This window comes from Rhinoraja longicauda, chromosome 14 (genome assembly GCF_053455715.1).
Source record: "Rhinoraja longicauda isolate Sanriku21f chromosome 14, sRhiLon1.1, whole genome shotgun sequence".
NCBI classification, from domain to species: Eukaryota; Metazoa; Chordata; class Chondrichthyes; order Rajiformes; family Arhynchobatidae; genus Rhinoraja; species Rhinoraja longicauda.
Window position 1 is genome coordinate 9,586,864 of NC_135966.1, and position 25,239 is coordinate 9,612,102.

Here is a 25,239-nt window from a genome sequence, read left to right on the forward strand (position 1 = left end):
TCTCGGACTGGAGGCCTGTGACTAGTGGTGTGCCTCAGGGTTCGGTGCTGGGCCCGTTACTGTTTGTCATCTACATCAATGATTTGGATGAGAACATACAGGGCGAGATTAGCAGGTTTGCAGATGATACAAAATTGGGTGGTTTTGCAAATAATGAAGATGGTTGTGAAAAATTGCAGCAGGATCTTGATCAATTGGCCAAGTGGGCTGAGGAATGGTTGATGGAATTTAACACAGAAAAATGTGAGGTGTTGCATTTTAAGAAGTCTATCGTGGGCAGGACCTACACAGTGAATGGTAGGCCTCTGGGGAGTGTTGTGGAGCAGAGGGATCTTGGTGTGCAGGAGCATAGGTCTCTGAAGGTAGATGTGGTGGTCAAAAAGTCTTTTGGCACATTGGCCTTCATCAATCTGAGCATTGAGTATAGAAGTTGGGAGCTCATGTTGCAGTTGTATAAGATGTTGGTGAGCCCACATTTAGAGTATTGTGTTCAGTTGTGGACACAGTGTTATAGAAAAGATGTTGTCAAGCTGGAAAGGGTACAGAGAAGATTTACAAGGATGTTGCCAGGACTAGAGGGTCTGAGCTATTGGCAGAGGTTGAGTAGGCTGGGATTCTGTTCCTTGGAGCGCAGGAGGATGAAGGGTGATCTTATAGAGGTGTATAAGATTATCAGAGGAATAGATCGGGTAGATGCCTGGAGACCCTTGCCCAGAGTAGGTGAATCGAGGTGCAGAGGACATAGATTTAAGGTGAAGGGGAAAAGATTTAATAGGAATCTGAGGGGTAACTGTTTCACACAAAGGGTGGTGGGTGTACAGCACAAGCTGCCAGAGGAGGTAGTTGAGGCTGGGACTATACCAACATTTAAGAAGCAGTTAGACAGGTACATGTATAGGACAGGTTTGGAGGGGTATGGAGCAAATGCTGGCAGGTGGGACTAGTGTAGCTGGGACATGTTGGCAAGTTGGGCCAAAGGGCCAGTTTCCATGCTGTATCACTCTATGGCTCGACCAGCAGCACCAGTGTGTACACACTAGTATTATTACCACCACCAATAGCCCATTATCAAATCCTCAATACTTACACGGCTGACCATCAGAGTAATCATATCCTTCAACATTCATAAACCATGCTGCAAGACACCAACTTCTGTAACTTTCACATTGTAAATCCACCTGCCTTTGTAGATTGGTACTCTAATGGCAAGGGCAGCAAGGAAGGCTGGGTGGCACATTGGCGCAGAGGTAGAGTTGCTGCCTTACAGCGCTAGAGACCCGGGTTCCATCCTGACTACGGGTGCTGTCCGCACGGAGTTTGTACGTTCTCCCCGTGACTGCGGGGGCTTTCTCCGGGTTCTCCGGTTTCTTCTCACATTCAAAAGACGCACAGGTGTGTAGGTTAATTGGCTTCTGTAAATTCTCCCTTGAGTGTAGGATAGAACTAGTGTACGAGGTGATTGTTGGTCGGCATGGACTCCGTGGGCCGAAGGGCCTGTTTCCACCCTGTATTTGGATGTGGAGAGGATGTTTCCACTAGTGGGGGAGTCCAGGACCAGAGGCCATATCCTCAGAATAAAAGGACGCTCGTTTCGAAAGGAGATGAGGAGAAATTTCTTTAGGGTCAGAGGGTGGTGAATCTGTGGAATTCATTGCCACAGAAGGCCAACTCAATAGACAATAGATGCAGGAGTAGGCCATTCGTCCCTTCGAGCCAGCACCACCATTCAATGTGATCATGGCTGATCATTCTCAATCAGTACCCCGTTCCTGCCTTCTCCCCATACCCCCTGACTCCGCTATCCTTAAGAGCTCTATCAAGCTCTCTCTTGAATGCATTCAGAGAATTGGCCTCCACTGCCTTCTAAGGCAGAGAATTCCACAGATTTACAACTCTCTGAGTGAATTTTTTTTTCCTCATCTCCATTCTAAATGGCCTACCCCTTATTCTTAAACTGTGGCCCCTGGTTCTGGACTCCCCCAACATCGGGAACATGTCAATGGATCTTTTTGAGACGGAGTTGGACAGAGTCTTGATTGATACGGGTGTCGGGGGTTATGCGGAGAATGGGGTTGATTGGTAAAGATAGATCAGCGGTAATCGATTGGCGGAGTGAGTAGCGGGGTAGACTTGATGGGCCGAATTGCCCAATTCTGCTCTTGGAACTCATGAACATGTCAAACCTAAACTAAGCTACTGATCATCAGTGTTTTCACTACAAACAAATATTTATATATCATAGCAGTTCTATAATTACACCATTACAGAGTCACAGTTAATTAATTATTATGCTGGTGCTACAGATTTTTTATGGCAGCACTGAGGCATGGTTATTAACCTACTGCATGCTTTTCCCACTGAAGTTAAATTGTTATTAAGTACTGAGTGCTGCTTCACAGTAAATTTCAAAGTGAAGCTAAATATCATGTTGCTCCCTCTGGACATCAGTTTAGTTTAGTTTAGAGATACAGCGCGGAAACAGGCCCTTCAGTCCACCCAGTCCGCGCCGACCAGCGGTCCCTGCACACTAACACTATCCCACACTCACTAGGGACAAATTTACATTTATACCAAGCCAATTCACCTGCCAACCTGCACGTCTTTGGAGTGTGGGAGGAAACCGAAGATCTCGGAGAAAACTCACGTGGGTCACGGGGAGAACGTACAAACTGCGTACAGACAGCACCCATAGTCAGGATTGAACCTGGTTCTCTGACGCTGTAAGCGCTGTAAGGCTGCAAGTACTGTAACTCTACCGCTATGCCACCGTGTTTCGGTCTCTCAACTTCACTTGTCACAGGCATCAACTTCCTGGTCTCTATTTACCCGGAGCTTCAACAGTCAGTCTTAAACATAGCGATAGTCCCTGCCTCAACTACCTCCTCTGGCAGCTCGTTCCATACACCCACCACCCTTTGCGTGAAAATGTTACCCCTCAGGCTCCGACTAAATCTTTCCCCCCTCAATTTAAACCTATGTCCTCTGGTTCTCGATTCCCCTGCTCTGGGCAAAAGACTCTGGGCAAAAGACTCTATCCGATCCATTCCTCTCATGATTTTGTACACCTCGACTCGATGATCGACCGTTTTCAGAAACGCCGCCAAGTTGTGTGAAGGCCTTTTGCCTGTTTATTGATTAGGGTCATTATTTTCCATCCAGTCCAACAGTATTTCATGCGAACTTGTAAGCTTGTGGTGCTCTTGATATTTTAGCTATGAAGTCTACAAAGGGATAATAATATATTTGTCCGATTTAACAGGTTAGAAATCTTTGCTACATGGTGACACGGAGGGAGAAAATGAAGCGGTCAGTCTCCAGGCTCCAAGAACAAATATTCCACCATCAAGCTAAACTGATAGAAGAAAATCTCTATCGAGGTAGGACTCTGATGAACCAAGTGTCTCTGTTCCACAGGGTTAAAAGAGACCTTAGTTGCTCGAATCAGAACTGGAAGAACTAGGGCGCAGTGCAATAGTACAAAGTGAATGTACAGAGAACTCTGCTTTAAGTGCCGAATAGGTCAGGAGCTTAGATTATTGGCAACAATGCTGAATACAGGATTCATCTGCCTGTTCCTCATGGCAACTTGCCCACCAAGCAAAAATCAGATTCGGTTCTGGCTTCTGGAAGGAGAGACGGATTGCATTTTGCAATGATCGAAGGTGTCGCAGCGGTAGAGTTGCTGCCTCGCAGCGCCAGAGACCTGGGTTCGATCCTGACTACCGATGCTGTCTGTACGGGGTTTGTAGGTTCTCCCCCATGACCTGCGTGGGTTTTCTCCAAGGTCTTTGGTTTCCTCCCACACTCCAAAGACGTACACGTTTGTAGGTTAATTGGCTTGGTATAGATGTAAAATTGTCCCTTGTGTGTGTGGGGTGGTGTTAATGTGCGGGGATCGCTGGTCGGTGCGGACTCGGTGGGCCGGAAGGCCTGTTTCTGCGCTACATCTCGAAAGTCTAAAATAAAGTCTAATTCAAAGAATGCAATCAAATTGGTCAGACATGATCAGAAGGGCTCGTTGGCTTTAAGAATTTGAAGGGCAGGAGAATGGGGTTGAGAGGGAACGATAGATCAGCCAAGATTGAATGGTGGAGTAGACTTGATGGGACGAATGACCTAATTCTGCTCCTACCACTGATGAACCTACCTTGTTGATGGCTTAAAGTATATTGAAGTGTAGTCGTTGTATTTATGGAGGTAAACGATGTGCCCACGTCATAATCCCATAAATAGCACTAGGATAAGTGCCTGGGGAAATGTGTAGGAAGGAACTGCAGGTGCTGGTTTACACCAAAGATAGACACAAAGATAGACAGGCAGCATTTCTGGAGAGAAAGAATGGGTGATGTTTCAGGTCGAGACCCTACTTCAGAAGTTCATAAGTGATTGGAGCAGAATTAGGCTATTCGGCCCATCAAGTCTACTCCGCCATTCAATCATGGCTGATCTATCTCTCCCTCCTAACCCCATTCTCCTGCCTTCTCCCACAACCCCTGACACCCGTATTGATCAAGAATCTATCTATCTCTGCCTTAAAAATATCCACTGACGGCCTCCACAGCCTTCTGTGGCAATGAATTCCACAGATTCATCACTCTCTGACTAAAGAAATTCCCCCTCATCTCTTTCCTAAAGGAACGTCCTTTAACTCTGAGTCTATGACCACTGATCTTAGACTCTCTCACTAGTGGAAACATCCTCTCCACAGAAGAAGGGTCTTGAGCCGAAACGTCACCCATTCCTTCTCTCCAGAGATGCTGTCTATCCCGCTGAGTTACTACGCCATTTTGTGCATGACTTAAATGCCTGGGGGATTTGGTGTCATGTTGAATGAGCAATGATTTGTTGGCCTGGATGTTAACAAACCTGGGACGTTCCTTTGATTGTTCTTGTGTTATCATGTCTAGACAATAGACAATAGGTGCAGGAGTAGGCCATTCAGCCCTTCGAGCCAGCACCGCCATTCAATGCGATCATGGCTGATCACTCTCAATCAGTACCCCGTTCCTGCCTTCTCCCCATACCCCCTCACTCCGCTATCCTTAAGAGCTCTATCCAGCTCTCTCTTGAAAGCATCCAACGAACTGGCCTCCACTGCCTTCTGAGGCAGAGAATTCCACACCTTCACCACTCTCTGACTGAAAAAGTTCTTCCTCAACTCCGTTCTAAATGGCCTACCCCTTATTCGTAAACTGTGGCCCCTGGTTCTGGACTCCCCCAACATTGGAAACATGTTTCCTGCCTCTAATGTGTCCAATCCCCCTAATTATCTTATATGTTTCAATAAGATCCCCCCTCATCCTTCTAAATTCTTTCTTCAAGAGTTTTGTACAAGGTCAAGACTAGTACAGAGGAGTGTTTGTACATTTTCTGGTAGCACTCCTGTTGCTTCCTGGTCCTTTCACAAACCTTGCTGTAACTTGAAAAGCTCAATCAAATCAAATCAAATTTCTTTATTGTCATCGTAATAATAATAATAATAATAATAATAATAATAATAATAATAATAATAATAATAATAATAATAATAATATTCATTTATTGTCATTGCAACGAGTACAACGAAATTAAAAAATAGCCAATCCTGACGGTGCGTACAAACATATATGCAATAAATGCAAAAACAAATAAATACATAAATACAATTAAATACAATTATGTTAAGTACAAAGATTTTTTAGTGTTGCCTAGTGCAAAGGTAGTGTTCAGTTCTCGTATGGCCCTGGGGTAAAAACTGTTCTTAAGTCTGTTTGTTCGGGATTTTATCGACCTGAAACGTCGACCAGAGGGCAGATGAACAAACAGACGGTGGCCGGGGTGGGATGGATCTTTTATTATTTTGCCTGCTCTACTGAGGCAGCGTAGGCTGAACAGGTGCTCCAGGGAGGGCAGTGAGCAGCCGATGATTTTCTGGGCCGTCGTGATGACCCTCTGAAGGGCCTTCCTGTCCTTTTCTGAGCAGCTGGCATACCATGTGGTTATACAGTATGCCAGCACACTCTCGATGGAGCAGCGATAGAAGGACAACATGAGCTTCTCCTGCAGGTTGGTTTTCCTGAGGATCCTCAGGAAGTGGAGTCTCTGCTGTGCCTTCTTTACTGTGGTGATGGTGTTGGTAGACCAGGTGAGATCCTCTGCGATGTGCGTACCCAGGAACCTGAAAGCTGGTACCCTTTCCACACAGACCCCATTGATGTAGAGTGGGTCGTAATCTCCACTGGTTTTCCTAAAGTCAATTATAAGTTCCTTTGTTTTGGAGGAGTTCAGGACCAGATTGTTCACTGAACACCATGCTGCCAGCCTTTGGATTTCATCCCTATAGGCTGTCTCATCTCCTTCTGAGATGAGTCCAACCACAGTCGTGTCATCCGCGAACTTGATGATGGTGTTGGTGGGATGGGTGGGGGCGCAGTCGTGAGTGTAGAGGGAGTAAAGGATGGGGCTCAACACACAGCCCTGTGGTGAGCCGGTGCTCAGTGTAATGGTGGAGGAGAGGTGAGGGCCTATTTTGACTGTCTGGGGGCGGTTGGTCAGAAAGTCCTTGATCCATTTGCAGATGGTTTGGGAAAATCCAAGGTCGGAAAGTTTGGTGACCAGTCTGCTCGGGATGACCGTGTTAAAGGCAGAGCTGAAGTCGAGGAAGAGCATCCTCACATAGCTCCCCTGGTGTTCAAGGTGGGTCAGTGCAGTGTGAAGAGCAGTGTCGATGGCATCCCCTGTAGACCTATTTGCTCTGTAGGCAAACTGGTGTGGGTCGAAGGTGGGTGGGAGGCTGGCTTTGATGTGCTGCAGGACCAGTCTCTCGAAGCACTTTGTGATGACCGGTGTGAGTGCTACCGGACGGTAGTCGTTAAGACTGCTGATGACAGACTTTTTCGGCAGTGGGATGATTATGGCGGACTTCAGGCAGGGAGGGATGGTGGATTTTAAAAGGGACAGGTTGAAGATTTTTGTGAAGACCTCAGATAATTGGTCTGCACATTCCCTCAGCACTCTGCCCGTCACACCATCGGGGCCTGCAGCTTTCCTGGGATTCACTGCTCTGAGCACGCGCTTAACATCATACTCCTGCACAGTGAAGGTGTTGCTGTCAGGTGCTGGAGAGGGTGTAATGTCTGCCACTGTAGCTTTCACCTCGAAACGAGCAAAGAAACAGTTAAGTTCCTCAGCCAGCGAGGCGTCGCCGTCGGCAGTCGTGCGGTTGCTGGTCTTGTAGTTGGTGATGTGCTGGATGCCTTGCCATACCCGCCGTGGGTCATTGTTGGAGAAGTGGTCTTCAATCTTCCTCTTGTAGGACGCTTTGGCATCCTTGATGCCTCTCTTCAGGTTGGTTCTAGCAGCACTGTATAGAGCTCTATCACTAGACCTGAAGGCGGTGTTACGGTCCTTGAGGAGAGACCTGACATCCTTTGTCATCCAGGGTTTTTGATTTGGGTACAACCGGATGCGTTTGTCGACGGTGACATTGTCAACACAGTTTTGGATGTAGCAAAGTACAGTTGATGTGTACTCCTCCAAGTCCTGATCCTCAAAAATATCCCAGTTGGTCCTTTCGAAGCAATCCTGCAGCTGCGAGGAAGCTCCTTCAGGCCATGTCTTAACAGTCTTTATGGTGACTGGAGCTTTCCTCCTGAGTGGGGTGTATGCTGGGGTTAGGAATATGGACAGGTGATCTGACTGCCCCAGGTGTGGTAGTGGTGCTGACCTGAACCCCTTCTTAATATTTGAGTAAACCTTGTCTAGTGTGTTTTTCCCCCTGGTAGCACATCTTATGTGTTGTTCAAGTTTCGGGAGAACTGACTTTAGGTCTGCATGGTTGAAGTCCCCGGCTATGATGTGGGCTGCTTCTGGATATGTGCTCTGTTGTGAGTTTATTGCACCGAGCAGGTAGCCTAAAGCTGTGCTAGCGTTAGCATTCGGTGGGATGTAGACTGCTGTTACTATAACCCCTGTAAATTCGCGAGGAAGGTAAAAAGGCCTGCATTTAACTGTTAGGGACTCCAGATCAGGAGAACAGTGGCTATCTATGATTTGGATGTTAGTGCACCAGTTGTTGTGCACATAAATGCATAACCCCCCCCCCTTGCTCTTACCGGAGTCGATGTTTCTGTCCCAACGAAACGCTGTACGCCCGGCTAGCTCAATGGCTCCGTCTGGGATAAGTGGATGAAGCCATGTCTCTGTTACTAAGAGAATGCAACAGTCCTCCACGAGTTTGTTTGCTGATATCAGCAGTTTTAGTTCGTCCATTTTGTTGATGATGGATCTGGCGTTGGTGAGGAACATGCTGGGTAGCGGTGGTTTGTGTGGCTGTCTCTTTAGCTTGGCAAGTATACCGGACCGGCATCCTCGCTTTTGCTTCCTGTTTCTCCTCCGCCTGCGACGCCTGTTCGCGCCGACAACTATCCACGGAGCGCCCGGTGTCCTGGCTATCTCTTCCGGTATATTTCGCGGGTGTGGAAATTCGCGCACAAGGTCCCGATTGCACTGGAATCCGATGATCAGAAGGTCCTTTCGGTTGTAGGTAGGATTTGCCTGATTTTCCTGGTTTGCATGACTAAAATTGACTAACAGACATAACACAGATAACACACATAAAACGCACCGAAAGGGAGAGCTGTGAGCCGCTGCGTCCGTGCGCGCCGCCATCTTTCCCTTGGCCCGTACAAAATGCAGGCGCTCAAAATGAGCGGAGCTCAAATGTACAAGATAAAAAATAACAATAAAATAACAGTAAAAGAGTGAGGAAAATAAAAAACTGCTGATACACGTGTCACGTGCACATACTGTGACACATACACACAGATTCACACACGCATACACATCATGCCTACATATGCACCCTTATCAGAATAGAAGATATTGCACCTTGTCAGAACATAAGATATTGCACAGAATAGTATTATAAAAATAAATATTATAAATGAGTATATCAGTATTGCACAGGGGCAGGTATTGTACAGTATAAATATTGTCTATGGGGGGTGTGCTTTCAGTGCAGTTGAGTGTGGTGATGGCCTAAGGGTAGAAACTGTTTGTTAGTCTTGTGGTGTGCGCTCTGATGGACCTGTAGCGCTTTCCTTTGGGCAGAAGGACAAACAAGTGATGGGCGGGGTGAGATGGGTCCTTTAGGATGCAGGATGCCTTCCTCAGGCAAGTTACAGATGTCTTCCAGGGCAGGCAGACGTGTGTTGGTGATCTTCTGGGCTGTGTTTATTCACAAAATGCTGGAGTAACTCAGCAGGTCAGGTAGCATCTCAGGAGAGAAGGAATGGGTGACGTTTCGGGTCGAGACCCTTCTTCAGACTGATGTCAGGGGGACGGGACAAAGGAAGGATATAGGTGGAGACAGGAAGATAGAGGGAGAACTGGGAAGGGGGAGGGGAAGAGAGGGACAGAGGAACCATCTAAAGTTGGAGAAGTCAATGTTCATACCGCTGGGCTGCAAGCTGCCCAAGCGGAATATGAGGTGCTGTTCCTCCAATTTACGGTGGGCCTCACTATGGCACTGGAGGAGGCCCATGACAGAAAGGTCAGACTGGGAATGGGAGGTGGAGTTGAAGTGCTCAGCCACCGGGAGATCAGGTTGGTTATTGCGGACTGAGCGAAGGTGTTGAGCGAAACGATCGCCGAGCCTGCGTTTGGTTGCGCCGATGTAAAGAAGTTGACATCTAGAGCAGCGGATGCAATAGATGAGGTTGGAGGGGGTGCAGGTGAACCTCTGTCTCACCTGGAAAGACTGTTTGGGTCCATGACTCTCTGCAGAGCCTTCTTGTCAGCCGCAGAACGGTTGCCGTACCGCACCAGGATCCCATGTGTCAGGGCGCTCTCAATGGAGCAGCGGTGGAGTGACACTAGCAGCGGTTGTGGCAGTTTGACTTTCCTGAGTGTTCTTAGGAAGTGAAGCCGCTGTTGTGCCTTCTTAACCAGAGAGTTTGTGTTGGTCGACCACATGAGATCTTCTGAGATGTGGGTGCCCAGGAACCTGAAACTGGGGAGACTCTATCCACTCTTTCTCCGTTTATGTGCAGCGTGGGATGGTCACCCTGACGTCGATGATGAGCTTTTTTGTTTTTTTGGTGTTGAGTGCCAAGTTGTGTTCTGAGCACCAGCCTGTTAGCCTCCGTACCTCCTCCCTGTGAGCTGACTCATCGCGCTCAGTGATCAGCTCCGCCGCTGTCGTGTCGTCTGCAAATGTAATGATTGTGTTGGTGTTGTGGGTTGGTGTCCAGTCACAGGTATAGAGAGAGTAGAGGGGGCTCAGCACACAGCCTTGTGGAGCCCCTGTGCCGCGTGACAGAGTGGGAGAGTGGTGGGGCCCATCCTGACTGACTGCGGCTGGTCTGTTAGAGTCCTTTATCCAAAGGCAGATGTTGTGTTGGAAGGCTGGGACGGACAGCTTGGAGAACAGTCTGCCGGGTATGAATGTATTAAATGCAGAGCTGCAATCAACAAACAGCAGCCCTGCAAATGCTCCCCAGTGTTCTAGGTGGAGCAGTACAGTATGGGCAGTGGCAATGGCTTCATCCATTGATCTGTTGGCTCTGTATGCGTATTGGTGTGGATCCATGGTGGGTGGGAGAGCAGCCTTGATGTGCTTCAGGACCAGTCTCTCCAGGCACGTCATGGTTATTGGTGTTAGTGCGTCCGGCCTGTAGTCGTTGACAATAGACAATAGGTGCAGGAGGAGGCCATTCGGCCCTTCGAGCCAGCACCGCCATTCAATGTGATCGTGGCTGATCATTCCCAATCAGTACCCCGTTCCTGCCTTCTCCCCATACCCCCCTGACTCCGCTATCCTTAAGAGCTCTATCTAGCACTCTCTTGAATGCATTCAGAGAATTGGCCTCCACTGCCTTCTGAGGCAGAGAATTCCACAGATTCACAACTCTCTGACTGAAATTTTTTTTCCTCATCTCCGTTCTAAGTGGCCTACCCCTTAGTCTTAAACAGTGGTCCCTTGTTCTGGACTCCCCCAACACTGGGAACATGTTTCCTGCCTCTAACGTGTCCAACCCCTTAATAATCTTATACGTTTCGATAAGATCTCCTCTCATCCTTCTAAATTCCAGTGTATACAGTTGAGGCAGGATATGGCTGTCTGCTTGGGAGCTGGCACTATTGTGGATGTTTTTAGGCATGTGGGGACAATGCACTGTGCCAGGCAGGGATGGATTGAAGATGTTTTGTGAACACGTCAGCTAGCTCAGCAGCGCAGTCTCTGAGAAACCTTCCTGCTTTCTGTATGTTGACATTCCAGGGTGTGCGTGTGACATCAGCAGTCTGTCTGATGAGCGCCTGGCTGTTGGAAGCTGGAGCTGGAGCAGTAGGCACGCCAGTCTCTGTTCTCGCCACCTCACGGCGGCCAAAGAGGTGGTTGAGCTGCTCTACCAGTGAGGCACTGCTGCTGGTGGACGGGTTGGTGTTGTTATTGTAATTGGTGATGTGCCGTGTGCCTTGCCATGCACGGCGGGGGGCTGAGTTGTCGAAGTGGCTCTCAATCATATCATATCATATCATATATATACAGCCGGAAACAGGCCTTTTCGGCCCACCAAGTCCGTGCCGCCCAGCGATCCCCGTACATTAACACTATCCTACACCCACTAGGGACAATGTTTACATTTACCCAGCCAATTAACCTACATACCTGTACGTCTTTGGAGTGTGGGAGGAAACCGAAGATCTCGGAGAAAACCCACGCAGGTCATGGGGAGAACGTACAAACTCCTTACAGTGCAGCACCCGTAGTCAGGATCGAACCTGAGTCTCCGGCGCTGCATTCGCTGTAAAGCAGCAACTCTACCGCTGCGCTACCGTGCAATCCTTCGCTTGTAGGCTGCTTTAGTGTCTTTGATGCCCCTCTTAGACAATAGACAATAGGTGCAGGAGGAGGCCATTCGGCCCTTCGAGCCAGCACCACCATTCAATGTGATCATGGCTGATCATTCTCAATCAGTACCCCGTTCCTGCCTTCTCCCCATACCCCCTGACTCTGCTATCCTTAAGAGCTCTATCTAGCTCTCTCTTGAATGCATTCAGAGAACTGGCCTCCACTGCCTTCTGAGGCAGAGAATTCCACAGATTCACAACTCTCTGACTGAAAAAGTTTTTCCTCATCTCCGTTCTAAATGGCCTACCCCTTACTCTTAAACTGTGGCCCCTGGTTCTGGACTCCCCCAACATTGGGAACATGTTTCCTGCCTCTAACGTGTCCAACCCCTTAATAATCTTATATGTTTCGATAAGATCCCCTCTCATCCTTCTAAATTCCAGTGTATACAAGCCAGGTCTTCAGGTGGGACCTGGCCGCACTATCCAGCTCTGTATTGCCTGGACTGGAAAGCCATGTTGCGGGCTTTTAGCAGGAGCTGGATGTCTTTGGTCACCCATGGTTTGTTATTGGCACGGTAGCGCAGCGGTAGAGTTGCTGCTTTACAGCGAATGCAGCGCCGGAGACTCAGGTTCGATCCTGACTACGGGTGCTGCACTGTAAGGAGTTTGTACGTTCTCCCCGTGACCTGCGTGGGTTTTCTCCGAGATCTTCGGTTTCCTCCCACACTCCAAAGACGTACAGGTATGTAGGTTAATTGGCTGGGTAAATGTAAAAATTGTCCGTAGTGGGTGTAGGATAGTGTTAATGTACGGGGATCGCTGGGCGGCATGGACTTGGAGGGCCGAAAAGGCCTGTTTCCGGCTGTATATATATGATATGATATGACACGGATGCGTTTTGTGGAAGTGATATTGTCTACACAGCTTTTCATGTTAAACAGTACAGTGGAAGTGTAGGTGTCAATGTCTTTATCCTCAAATAAGTCCCAGTCAGTGCGGTTAAAGCAGTCCTGTAGTTGCTCAGAAGCCACCTCAGGCCACACTTGTATGCCTCCAATAGCTGGATTGACCGTGTTGAAATGTGGTCTGTATGCTGGAGTTAAAAACAAGGAGATGTGGTCAGACTGGCCCAGATGGGGGAGAGGTGATGCTTTGTACCTTGTTTAATGTTACGATAAACATGGTCGAGTGTGTTTTTTCCTCTTGTGGGGCACTGCACATATTGATAAAAATTTCAGGAGCAGTCTTTAGTTTTGCTTGGTTGAAATCAAAGATAATCGAGCAGAGCAAGAAGCCACGCTCAACCCTAAAAACCGTAGTACGTCACGGCGCCATTTTATTAGGCAGAAACTTGCAGAAACATTTTAAAAGAAAAATAACAAAAATGTGCGAATTGATAGCTGAGATATATTCTGCATTTTAATGGTATCATCACACATACTGTTCGCCCAAAACGCTGATTACACAACGAGAGGCATAGCGAACGGCGAGTTTTGCCTACTAAAATGGCAGACGTTACCCTCCTTTGCGTACTACACTTCAGTATAGGCGATTTAGACGGAGTGGTTCATCTTGCTCCTCGAGTATCTTTGATTGAAAGCACCTGCTATTATAAAAACTCCATTAGGATGAGCACCCTGTTGTTTGCTAATGGCAGTTAGCAGATCGGCCAAAGCTGTTTTAGTGTTATCGTCTGGTGGCATGTATACAGCTGGGATTATGGCAACCGTGAATTCTCGTGGCATATAGAAAGGGCGACATTTTATTGATAAATATTCCAAGTCCGGAGAGCAGTGGTTATCAATGACCTTTACACTTGTGCCACCAGTTGTTGTTTGTGCACACACTGAGTCCTCCTCCCCTGCTCTTACCGGAGTGTCTGTTCCTGTCGTGGCAGTGAGCTGCATGGCCTGCTCGCCTGATAGCCTCCTCCGGGATCGCCGGGTTGAGCCACGTTTCAAAATGTCCAAAATTTGCCTTGTTAAAAACACACAGCCACTGTGCATCGAACCGACGTTTAGTAGTTCGTGGCGGTTGTACAATATGTTAACGTATGCACTCAATAATAAATAAACTAAAAGGATACTAATTAATACTCAATACTAATTAAGGAGCGCCGGCTCGAGGAGTGCTGAGCCACTGCACGTGCGTGCGCCACCATCTTAAGATGCTGTGTAAAGGTGCAAAGATTCAAAGGTCTTTTATTGTCACGTGCACCAATTAAGGTACAGTGATATGCGAATTACCGTACAGCCATACTAAAGAAACAACAAGACGCACAACTACATAACACCACAGCGGATTCCCCATATTCCTCACCGTGATGGAAGGCAATAAAGTCTAATCTTCTACCCTCATTCATGAGTTCTTTACAAATGTACAACAATAGTAAAGCACTCAATAAAAGGTTTCATGTTATAACCGTGAAGTAACCTTAGACAATAGGGGTGCAGGAGTAGGCCATTCGGCCCTTCGAGCCAGCACCACCATTCAATGTGATCATGGCTGATCATTCTCAATCAGTACCCCGTTCCTGCCTTCTCCCCGTACCCCCTGACTCCGCTATCCTTAAGAGCTCTATCTAGCTCTCTCTTGAATGCATTCAGAGAATTGGCCTCCACTGCCTTCTGAGGCAGAGAATTCCACAGATTCACAACTCTGACTGAAAAAGATATTCCTCATCTCTGTTCTAAATGGTCTACCCCTTATTCTTAAACTGTGCCCCCTGGTTCTGGACTCCACCAACATTGGCAACATGTTTCCTGCCTCTAGCGCGTCCAATCCCTTAATAATCTTATATGTGTCAATAAGATCCCCTCTCATCCTTCTAAATTCCAGTGTATACAAGCCTAATCGCTCCAGTCTTTCAACAAACGACAGTCCCGCCATTCCAGGAATTAACCTAGTAAACCTACGCTGCACGCCCTCAATAGCAAGAATATCCTTCCTCAAATTTGGAGACCAAAACTGCACACAGTACTCCAGGTGCGGTCTCACTAGGGCCCTGTAAACTGCAGAAGGACCTCTTTGCTCCTATACTCAACTCCTCTTGTTATGAAGGCCAACATTCCATTGGCTTTCTTCACTGCCTGCTGTACCTGCATGCTTCCTTTCAGTGACTCATGCACTAGGACACCCAGATCTCATTGCACCTAACTTGTTCCTAACAAGTTCCTAACTTGACACCTTTCAGATAATAATCTGCCTTCCTATTCTTACCACCAAAGTGGATAACCTCACACTTATCCACATTAAACTGCTGTACCTTAAAGGTTTCAGGCAAACTGCGCTAAGAACATGGGAATTTCAATGGGTTGTACCTGACTGAACATAAAAACATAGAAAATAGGTGCAGGAGGAGGCCTTTCGGCCCTTCGAGCCAGCACCACCATTCATTGTGATCATGGCTGACCGTCCACAATCAATAACCCATGCCTGCCTTCTCCCCATATCCCTTGATTCCACTAGCCCCTTGAGCTCTATCTAACTCTCTCTTAAATCCATCCAGTGATTGGCCTCCATTGCCCTGTGGTAGAGAATTCCACAAATTCACAACTCTGTGGGTGAAATAATTCCTTCTCACCTCAGTTTTAATGAAGCAATAGAGTGTTGGAATATCTCAGGTAAATCTGGTGAATCAGTATTGGCAATGTAGATTCATTCATAGAGCCATCCAGCACGGAAACAGGACTTTCGCCCCAACTCGTCCATGCTGTCCAAGATAGCCCGCCTACATCAGTCCCACCTGTCTGCATTTAGAGTGATACAGCATGGAAACAGACAGGCCCTTCAGCCCAACGCCCACACCAGCCAATATGTCCCAGCTACACTAGTCCCACCTGCCTGCATTTGGTCCATATCCCTCCAAATCTGTCCTATCCATGTACCTGTCTAACTGTTTCTTAAACGTTGGGATAGTCCCAGCCTCAACTACCTCCTCTGGCAGCTTGTTCCATACACCCACCACCCTTTGTGTGGAAAAAGTTACCCCTCAGATTCCTATTAAATCTTTTCCTCTTCATCTTAAACCTATGTCCTCTGGTCTTCGATTCACCTACTCTGGGCAAGAGATTCTGTGCTGCATCTACCCGATCTATTCCTCTCATGATATTTGGGCCAGATCCCTCTAAACCTTTCCTATCCACATACCTGTCCAAATGTTTCTTAAACGTGACAGTACCTGCCTCAACTACCTCCTCTGGCAGCCCATCCCACACGCGCACTACCTCTTAGTGAAAAGGTTGCCCCTCGGGTTCATATTAAACCTTTTTCCCCCTCATCCTAAACCATTGTCCTCTGATTCTTGATTCCCCTACCCTGGAAAAAAGACTGTGCATTCACCCCTTTCTGTTCTCCCCGTGTTTTTATACACCTCTATGGGATCACCCCTCAGCCTCCTGCACTTCAAGGAATAATGTCCTAGCCTGCCCAGTCTCTCCCTATAGATCAGGATAGATGCAAGTCCTGATTTAGGAGCAGAATTAGGCCATTCGGCCCATCGAATCTACTTCGCCATTCAATCATGGCTGATCTACCTCTCCCTCCTAACCCCATTCTCCTGCCTTCTCCCCATAACATGTTTTTGATTAAATATCATTGACTCGAGGCTTGGTGGGATCTGAGCATTAATCTTTAGTGTAGTTCAGTTTTAGATTAGTTTTAGGTATCGAGATACAGCGTGGAAGCAGGCCCTTTGGGCCCACCGAGTCTGTGCTGACCAGCGATCACCCCTTCATTCGTTCCATCCCACACAATAGGGACAATTTACAATTTACAGAAGCCAATTACCCTACAAACGTGTAGGTCAATAGACAATAGGTGCAGGAGTAGGCCATTCGGCCCTTCGAGCCAGCACCCCCATTCAATGTGATCATGGCTGAACATTCTTAATCAGTACCCCATTCCTGCCTTCTCCCCATACCCCCTGGCTCCGCTATCCTTAAGAGCTCTATCTAGCTCTCTCTTGAATGCATTCAGAGAATTGGCCTCCACTGCCTTCTGAGGCAGAGAATTCCACAGATTTACAACTCTCTGACTGAAAAAGTTTTTCCTCATCTCCGTTCTAAATGGCCTACCCCTTATTCTTAAACTGTGGCCCCTGGTTCTTGACTCCTCCAACATTGGGAACATGTTTCCTGCCTCTAATGTGTCCAACCCCTTAATAATCTTATATGTTTTGATAAGATCCCCTTTCATCATACTAAATTCCAGTGTAATTCCAGGTCTTTGGAATGTGGGAGGAAACCGGAGAACCCGGAGAAAACCCACGCAGGCCACGGGGAGAACGTACAAACTCCGTACTGACAAGCACCCGACAGCACCTGTAGTCAGGATCGAACCCAAGTCTCTGGAGCTGTGAGGCAGCATTGCCGCTGCACCAGAGTGACGGCCTGATCTGATTAATCGGTGGAACTGGCTCCAGTACTGTATTGTCTATTCCTGCTTGTATTCATATTTACGATGCCAGATAAAGGTAGAACAAAAGCTGGAGGCTTATCTGTGAGAATCTTTTTTTTTTAATGTAAAATAAGTCATAAGCTAGATGAAACTGTGGTGAAAAATGCCCAGGCGAACAACAACTGGTTCAGAAGTGGTACTGTGGTAGGGTAAACTAGGGTAAGTGATCCGAACTACAGTATAACTGCCTTGAAGTTGTCTTTAGCAGCTCTTACTTTCCCACCGCCAAGTTCTGGTGTACATTTTCAAAATGACTTCTGTTGCAGGGATGTGGAATGTGTGGTTCGTGAGGGGTAATCCCTTTGTGTTTTAGTCTGAGTCAAGTCTTTTGTAGTTTCTTGGTCTGCTCATAACAGTTATGTAAATAAGTAGAGTTTGCTTATTTTTCTGGCACCACGAATTAGTGGCACAAATGTTGCACGCTGTATCTGACCTCTAACACCTGACTTCAGGTCAGTATGGGCAGTGTGGAGTTATGTTTTATTGGCTTCCATACACACTGGACCTTGCAGCTGTTGGTGAAGAAAGACTCAGCAGCAGATCTGTCCCGATCCGCTTCAGCGTTGCACAAAAGGCTCGAAATGCTGTGGGGGCTGTAAAAAAAACCCAGGTGCAAATCCTTGGCACAAACAAATGAAGGGGAATTCCTTCAATACAGTTTGTGCGAGCTACCGTATTGAAAGGACGGTTATGAGCACAGATTCAAGCTCAAGATTTTACCGCTGGTGGACTTCTGACTGACTCTAGAGTCAAGGGCTCTCGAGACCAGAGACTACAGCCAAGGGCAGCACGGTGGCGCAGCGGTAGAGTTGCTGCCTTACTGCGACTCCATCCTGATTACGGAGTTTGTACGTTCTCCCCGTGACCGCGTGGGTTTTCTCCAGGATCTCCGGTTTCCTCCCACACTCCAAAGACGTACCGGTTTGTAGGTTAATTGGCTTCAGTAAAATTGTAAACTGTCTCCAGTGAGTGCAGGATAGTGCTGGTGCACGGGGTAATCTCTGGTCGGCGCAGACCCGGTGGGCCGAAAGGCATTTTTCCACGCCGTATCTCTAAACTAAACTACATTTCTTGTCATTCAGTGGGCTGATAAATATTCCATGATATTTTAAAACATTTCCGAGACCCTAAGATGTGAGTCTGATGCAAGACGTATGATGCAGTTGTAGTCCAGTCCATCCCATAGATTAGACTCCCCACCACTGACTCCATCTACACCACACTGGCTCTGAATAGCAGCCAACATAATCAAAGACTTGTCCCACCTCAGTCATTCCTCCTTCTCACAGCTCCCGTCCGGCAGAAGGTACGGAAGCTTCAAAGCACTCACTACCAGACTCAGGAACAGCTTCTTTCGCCGATATCAGGCTTCTATACGGTCCTTCCATAAGCTAGGGTATTGCCCGATTCACCTCTACCCCAGTGCGGACATTGGATATGTGTGAGCATAGGCAGTGTACTTTTGTAAAATAATGAAGACCCACGCTGGCAATTGCTTGACTGAAACCTATGTCTGTTTCTGTCGATATACCACTACCGTAATATCTTACAGACTTTGTCTATGGAACTCCAGTCTGAAGAAGGGTCTCAACCCGAAACGTCACCCATTCCTTCTCTCCTGAGATGCTGCCTGACCCGCTAGTTACTCCAGCTTTTTGTGGTACCTTGTCTCTGGAACTGATGCGCTACAATGCTGCGCTACATATGTTGAAAGACTGGAGCGACTAGGCTTGTATACACTGGAATTTAGAAGGATGAGAGGAGATCTTATCGAAACGTCTAAGATTATTAAGGGGTTGGACACGTTAGAGGCAGGAAACATGTTCCCAATGTTGGGGGAGTCCTGTACCAGGGGCCACAGTTTAAGAATAAGGGGTAGGCCATTTAGAACGGAGATGAGGAAAAACCTTTTTCAGTCAGAGAGTTGTGAATCTGTGGAATTCTCTGCCTCAGAAGGCAGTGGAGGCCAATTCTCTGAATGCATTCAAGAGAGAGCTAGATAGAGCTCTTAAGGATAGTGGAGTCAGGGGGTATGGGGAGAAGGCAGGAACGGGGTACTGATTGAGAATGATCAGCCATTATCACATTGAATGGCGGTGCTGGCTCGAAGGGCCGAATGGCCTACTCCTGCACCTATTGTCTGTTGTCTATTGAGAACTATATTCTGCACTCTGTTTCTTCCCCTTTGCTCTATCTATTGCACTTGAATTTGGCTTAATTGTACTTATGTATGGTACCGTCTGATCTATTTGAACAGCATGCAGAACAATGCTTTTCACTGTACCTCAGTGCATGTGACAATAACAAACCTAATCCTAAGCTGTCCCATAGTTAGTTGCTGAGTTTGGCTACAATTGATGCAATGGTGAAAGGACTAAATTGGCATGGTGAACAGTACAGGAGGAGAGGAAGGGGAGAAAGGCCAACACCAAATCTCCATTGTGTAGGAAAGAACTACAGATGCTGGTTTAAACCAAAGATAGACACAAAATGCTGGAGTGCTGTACCTGCATGCTTCCTTTCAGTGACTGATGCACTAGGACACCCAGATCTCGTTGTATGTCCCCTTTTCCTAACTTGACACCATTCAGATAATAATCTGCCTTCCTATTCTTACCACCAAAGTGGATATCCTCACACTTATCCACATTAAACTGTATCTGCCATGCATCCGCCCACTCACACAACCTGTCCAAGTCACCCTGCAACCTCGTAGCATCTTCCTCACAGTTCACACTGCCACCCAGCTTTGTATCATCTGCAAATTTGCTAATGGTACCTTTAATCCCTTCATCCAAGTCATTAATGTATATTGTAAATAGCTGCGGTCCCAGCACCGAGCCTTGCGGTACCCCACTAGTCACTGCCTGCCATTCTGAAAGGGGCCCATTTATCCCCACTCTTTGCTTTCTGTCTGCCAACCAATTTTCTATCCATGTCAGTACCCTACCCCCAATACCATGTGCTCTAATTTTGCCCACTAATCTCCGATGTGGGACCTTGTCGAAGGCTTTCTGAAGGTCGAGGTACGCCACATCCACCGGCTCTCCCCTGTCAATTTTCCTAGTTACATCCTCAAAAAATTCCAGAAGATTAGTCTAGCATGATTTCCCCTTTGTAAATCCATGCTGACTCGGAACGATCCTGTTACTGCTATCCAAATGCTCCGCAATTTCGTCTTTTACAATTGACTCCAGCATCTTCCCCACCACTGATGTCAGACTAACTGGTCTATAATTTCCCGTTTTCTCTCTCCCTCCTTTCTTAAAAAGTGGGATAACATTAGCTACCTTCCAATCCACGGGAACTGATCCTGAATCTATAGAACATTGGAAAATGATCACCAATGCGTCCACAATTTCTAGAGCCACCTCCTTAAGTACCCTGGGATGCAGACCATCAGGCCCTGGGGATTTATCAGCCTTCAGTCCCATCAGTCTACCCAATACCATTTCCTGCCTAATGTGAATCTCACTGTGCCTTGGTACACGTGACAATAAACTGAACTAAACCAGGTTTAGAAGGATATGGGCCAAACCCGGGCAAATGGGTTAGATCTACCTTAGATCATGCATCATGGATGAGTTGGACCTAAGGGCCTGTCGCCGCGATGTATGAATAACTAGCTGGAATTTCTTTAGTGCGGGTGGTGAATCTGTGGAATACATTGTCACAGAGACCAAGTCTATTGATATTTTTTAGGCAGAGATAGATAAATTCTTGATTAGTACGGGTGTCAGGGGTTATGGGGAGAAGGCAGGAGAATGGGGTTGAGAGGGAGAGATAGATCAGCTATGATGGAATGGCAGGGTAGCCTTGATGGGCCGAATGGCCTAATTCATCAGAACTTATGAGCCGAGCATACTCAGCAAATCCTATTTCACCTCGTATCTGCAGAAGGTGGCACAGTGCATGCTAATGGTCATAAGTGAAAGGAGCAGAATTAGGTCATTCGCCCCATCGCGTCTACTCTGCCATTCAATCATGGCTGATCTCTCTCTCCCTCCTAACCCCATTCTCCTGCCTTCTCCCCATAACCCCTGACACCCGTGCTAATCAAGAATCTTATCTATCTATGCTTTAAAAACATCCATTGAAGCCATGGTGCTGACTCACCAGATCACGCGGAGTGCACTGAATGTGTTAACTCCATTCTCGTGTTGATGTTGTAGATGTGCCAGGTCGGAGCTGGAAAGTTTTGGATGACGCAGGATACAGCTCGGGTTGTGAGCCTTTTGTTTCAGCGGGACTGAAGCTGATTGCAAAGATAGATACGCGGCTGTCTAAAGTGGTGGGCGCGCGTCATCAGCATTTGCAACTGGGTGACGTTTTCAGTTTGTCTGCTCAGTCCTGTGAGAGAATTCGGAGCAGTATGAGGCAGCTAGTTGGACATTCTCAAGAGGCAAGGAGTGCTTTATTGCCCTGTCCTTTGTCCCAGACAGAAAATGAAATTCTTACTGAAAATCTTCTTGATTGTTACACAGCTGGTTTACAAATGATTTGCAACTTGGAATTTGTGCTGAGTATCAACTTTATGTTAGCTCGAACAATACAGCACAGGAACAGGCCCTGCGGCCCACAAAGTTTGTGCTTTCAGACTTGACTGTATGGTACGATTGAACAACACTACTACTAATTGCATTCGAAAATGCCTCAAATTTTGCCTGAAGTAACATTGAAAAGAATTCCATAGTTCTCCCAGTAATTGATGGACAGACAACCTACCCCGAGTCACTAAGAGAGTTATGAAATAATCCAGAGGAGTAACTGAGAGTCATAGAGTGACACAGCATGGAAACAGGCCCTTCGGCCCAACTTGCCCACGCCGACCAACACAACCCATCTACACTAGTCCCACCTGCCTGCGTTTGCCCCATCTCTCTCTCACCCTGTCCTGCCCATGTTCCTGTCTAATTGTTTCTTAAACATTGTGATAGTACCTGCCTCAACTACCTCCTCTGGCAGTTCTTTCCATAGACCTAACATCCTAAGTGTAAAAAAGGTTGCCCCTCAGGTTCCTACTAAATCTTTCCCCCCTCACCTTAAACCAATGTCCTCTGATCCCCAATTTTCCTTTACTCTGGGTAAAAGACTCTGCATTTACCTGATCTATTCCTCTCATGATCTTATACACCTCTAGAAGATTACCCCTCACCCTCCTGTGCTCCAAGGAGTAAAGTCCTAGCCTGTTCAACCTCTCCCTATAGCTCAGGCCTGGCAACATTCTCTTCAATCTTTCCTGCACCCTTTCCAGCCTAACAACATCGTTCCTATAACAGGGTTCCTATAACTTCCCGTCTCTAGCTTTGCTCAATACTCCCCACAGCAGTGTAACTAAGATCTCCAAGACAGTTCAGATCCCAAGGATGTGATAGTTGACACTCTCGTGCAAAGTAATGTAGCACTTCAGTGAGTGTCCCTCTTTGCTGTCAAGGATTTGTTTGACCAAGGTTGTCTGAAGAAGGGTCCCGACCCGAAACATCACCCATCCATGTTCTCCAGAGAAGCTGCCTGAGACTTGATCTTACAGAGGTGTACAAAATCATGAGAGGAATAGATCGAGGTAAACGCACAGAGTCTCTTGCGCAGAGTAGAGGAATCCTGGACCAGAGGACATAGGTTCAAGGTGAAGGGGGAAAGATCTTATAGGAATCTGAGGGGTAACTTTTTCATCAAAGGGTGGTGGGTGTATGGAACCAACTGCCGGCTGGGAATATCGCATCATTTACGAAGCAGTTAGACAGGTACATGGATAGGACTGATTTAGAAGGGATATAAGCCGAACGCAGGTAAGTGGGACCAATGGGGCATGTTGGTCGGTGTGGGCAAGTTGGGCCGAAGAGCTTGTTTCCATGCTGTATGACTCTATGACCCGCTGAGGTACTCCAGCACTTTGTGTCTATCTTTTGTGGATCCGACCCAACAACATGGTGGCGCAGCGGTAGAGACCCGGGTTCGATCCTGACTACGGGCGCTGTCTGTACGGAGTTTGTACGTTCTCCCCGTGACCTGCGTGGGGTTTCTTCGAGATCTTCGGTTTTCCCCCACACTCCAAAGACGTACAGGTTTGTAGGTTAATTGGCTTGGTATAAATTTTAAAATTGTTCTTAGTGTGTGTAGGATAGTGTTAGTGTGCGGGGATCGTTGGTCGGCGCGGACTCGGTGGGCTGAAGGGCCTGTTTCCATGCTGAAACTAAACTTCTACACTAGGCCTTAATTCCCTCCCCTGCTCTTCTACCCGTTAACTAACTATAGCATTCATCCAAGCCACCAGATTTGGGAAATTCTCTCTCGGATTCTCTGTCCTAGGATATTCCGTGAAAAAAATCAAAGGCAAACTGAGTGACCGGAAGGAGCGTGGGAAGAGCAGATCAAAGGGCAGCCATGGGAGGAAAGGCAAGTTAACAAGTGAATCGCGATCCTTGCTCAAGCAGTTCGGTGAGTCATCTTCACGTTCACTGCCGCTTGTAAACAAAAGCAGATCCACCGGGTGTTGCCATGGGAATGGGAGGCTGTAAACGGGATTGGTGCAGCCAGGGTGAGGTTTCAGCTTGATTCACACGTTCACAAGTTATAGGAGCAGAATTCGGCCACTCGGCCCATCGAGTCTACTCTGCCATTCAATCATGGCTGATCTCTGCCTCCTAGAAGGATGAGGGGGGATCTTATTGAAACATATAAGATAATTAGGGGATTGGACACATTAGAGGCAGATAACATGTTCCCGATGTTAGGGGAGTCCAGAACAAGGGGCCACAGTTTGAGAATAAGGGGTAGGCCATTTAGAACGGAGATGAGGAAGAACTTTTTCAGTCAGAGGGTGGTGAAGGTGTGGAATTCTCTGCCTCAGAAGGCAGTGGAGGCCAGTTCGTTGGATGCTTTCAAGAGAGAGCTGGATAGAGCTCTTGAGGATAGCGGAGTGAGGGGGTATGGGGAGAAGGCAGGAACGGGGTACTGATTGAGTGATCAGCCATGATCGCATTGAATGGCGGTGCTGGCTCGAAGGGCTGAATGGCCTACTCCTGCACCTATTGTCTATTGCCTATTGTCTATTGTCTAATCCCATTCTCCTGCCTTCTCCGCATAACCCTTGACACCCGTTCTGATCAAGAATTTGTCTATCTCTGCCTTAAAAATATCCACTTGACTTGGCCTCCACAGCCTTCTGCGGCAATGAGTTCTACAGATTAACTACCCTCTGACTACAGAAGTTCCTCCTCACCTCCTTTATAAAAGAGCGCCCTTTAATTCTGAGGCCGTGACCTCTGGTCCTAGACTCTCCCACCAGTGGAAACATCCTTTCCACATCCACTTTTATCAACGCCTTTCATTATTCTGTACGCTTCAATGAGGTCCCCTCTCAACCAACTAAACTCCAGCAAGTGCAGACCCAGTGCTGTCAAATGCTCATCATATGCTAACCCACTCATTCCTAGAATCATTCTTGTCACGTTTACAAGACTTCTCACATATCAAGTGCACTGTGTCCAATAATCTCCACACTCTTCCCATCCCTGGTTTAGTTTAGAGATACAACATGGAAACAAGCCCTTCGGCCCACAATGTCCATACTCACCATCATTCACCCATTCACACTAGTTCTGTGTTATCCCGCTTTCTCATCGGCTCCCGACACACTAAGGAACAATTTACAGGAGCCAATTAATCTACAACCCCGCATGTCTTTGGGATGTGGAATGTGGGAGGAAACTGGCACACCCGGAGAAAACCCACATGGTCACAGGGAGAACGTGCAAACTCCACACAGACTGCACCCGGGGTCTCTGGCGCTGGGAGGCAGCAGCTCTACCCGCTGCGATACTGTGCTGCTCTTTCAGTAACATCTCACAACCCCCCTGCACAAAACAACCTCATCTACTGCATCCCGAGTTCCCGATCTGGGCCCCTGCACATTGCTGATTCCCACTCCCACGCTGACCTCTCTGT

General features: G+C 47.4%; 1 protein-coding gene across 5 annotated transcripts in view; it reads left to right on the top strand.

Annotated features, from left to right (window-relative positions):
* jade2 (jade family PHD finger 2) overlaps positions 1 to 25,239 on the top strand; it is a 155,360-nt gene that overhangs the window by 112,419 nt on the left and 17,702 nt on the right. For 4 of the 5 annotated variants that reach the window (XM_078411380.1, XM_078411379.1, XM_078411383.1 and 1 more), the window contains 2 exons: positions 3,260 to 3,377; positions 23,602 to 23,730. In XM_078411380.1, coding sequence (XP_078267506.1) covers positions 3,260 to 3,377; positions 23,602 to 23,730 — 247 coding nt within the window. The remainder of the gene's footprint in view (positions 1 to 3,259; positions 3,378 to 23,601; positions 23,731 to 25,239) is intronic. The other variant, XM_078411382.1, reaches the window with a different exon arrangement.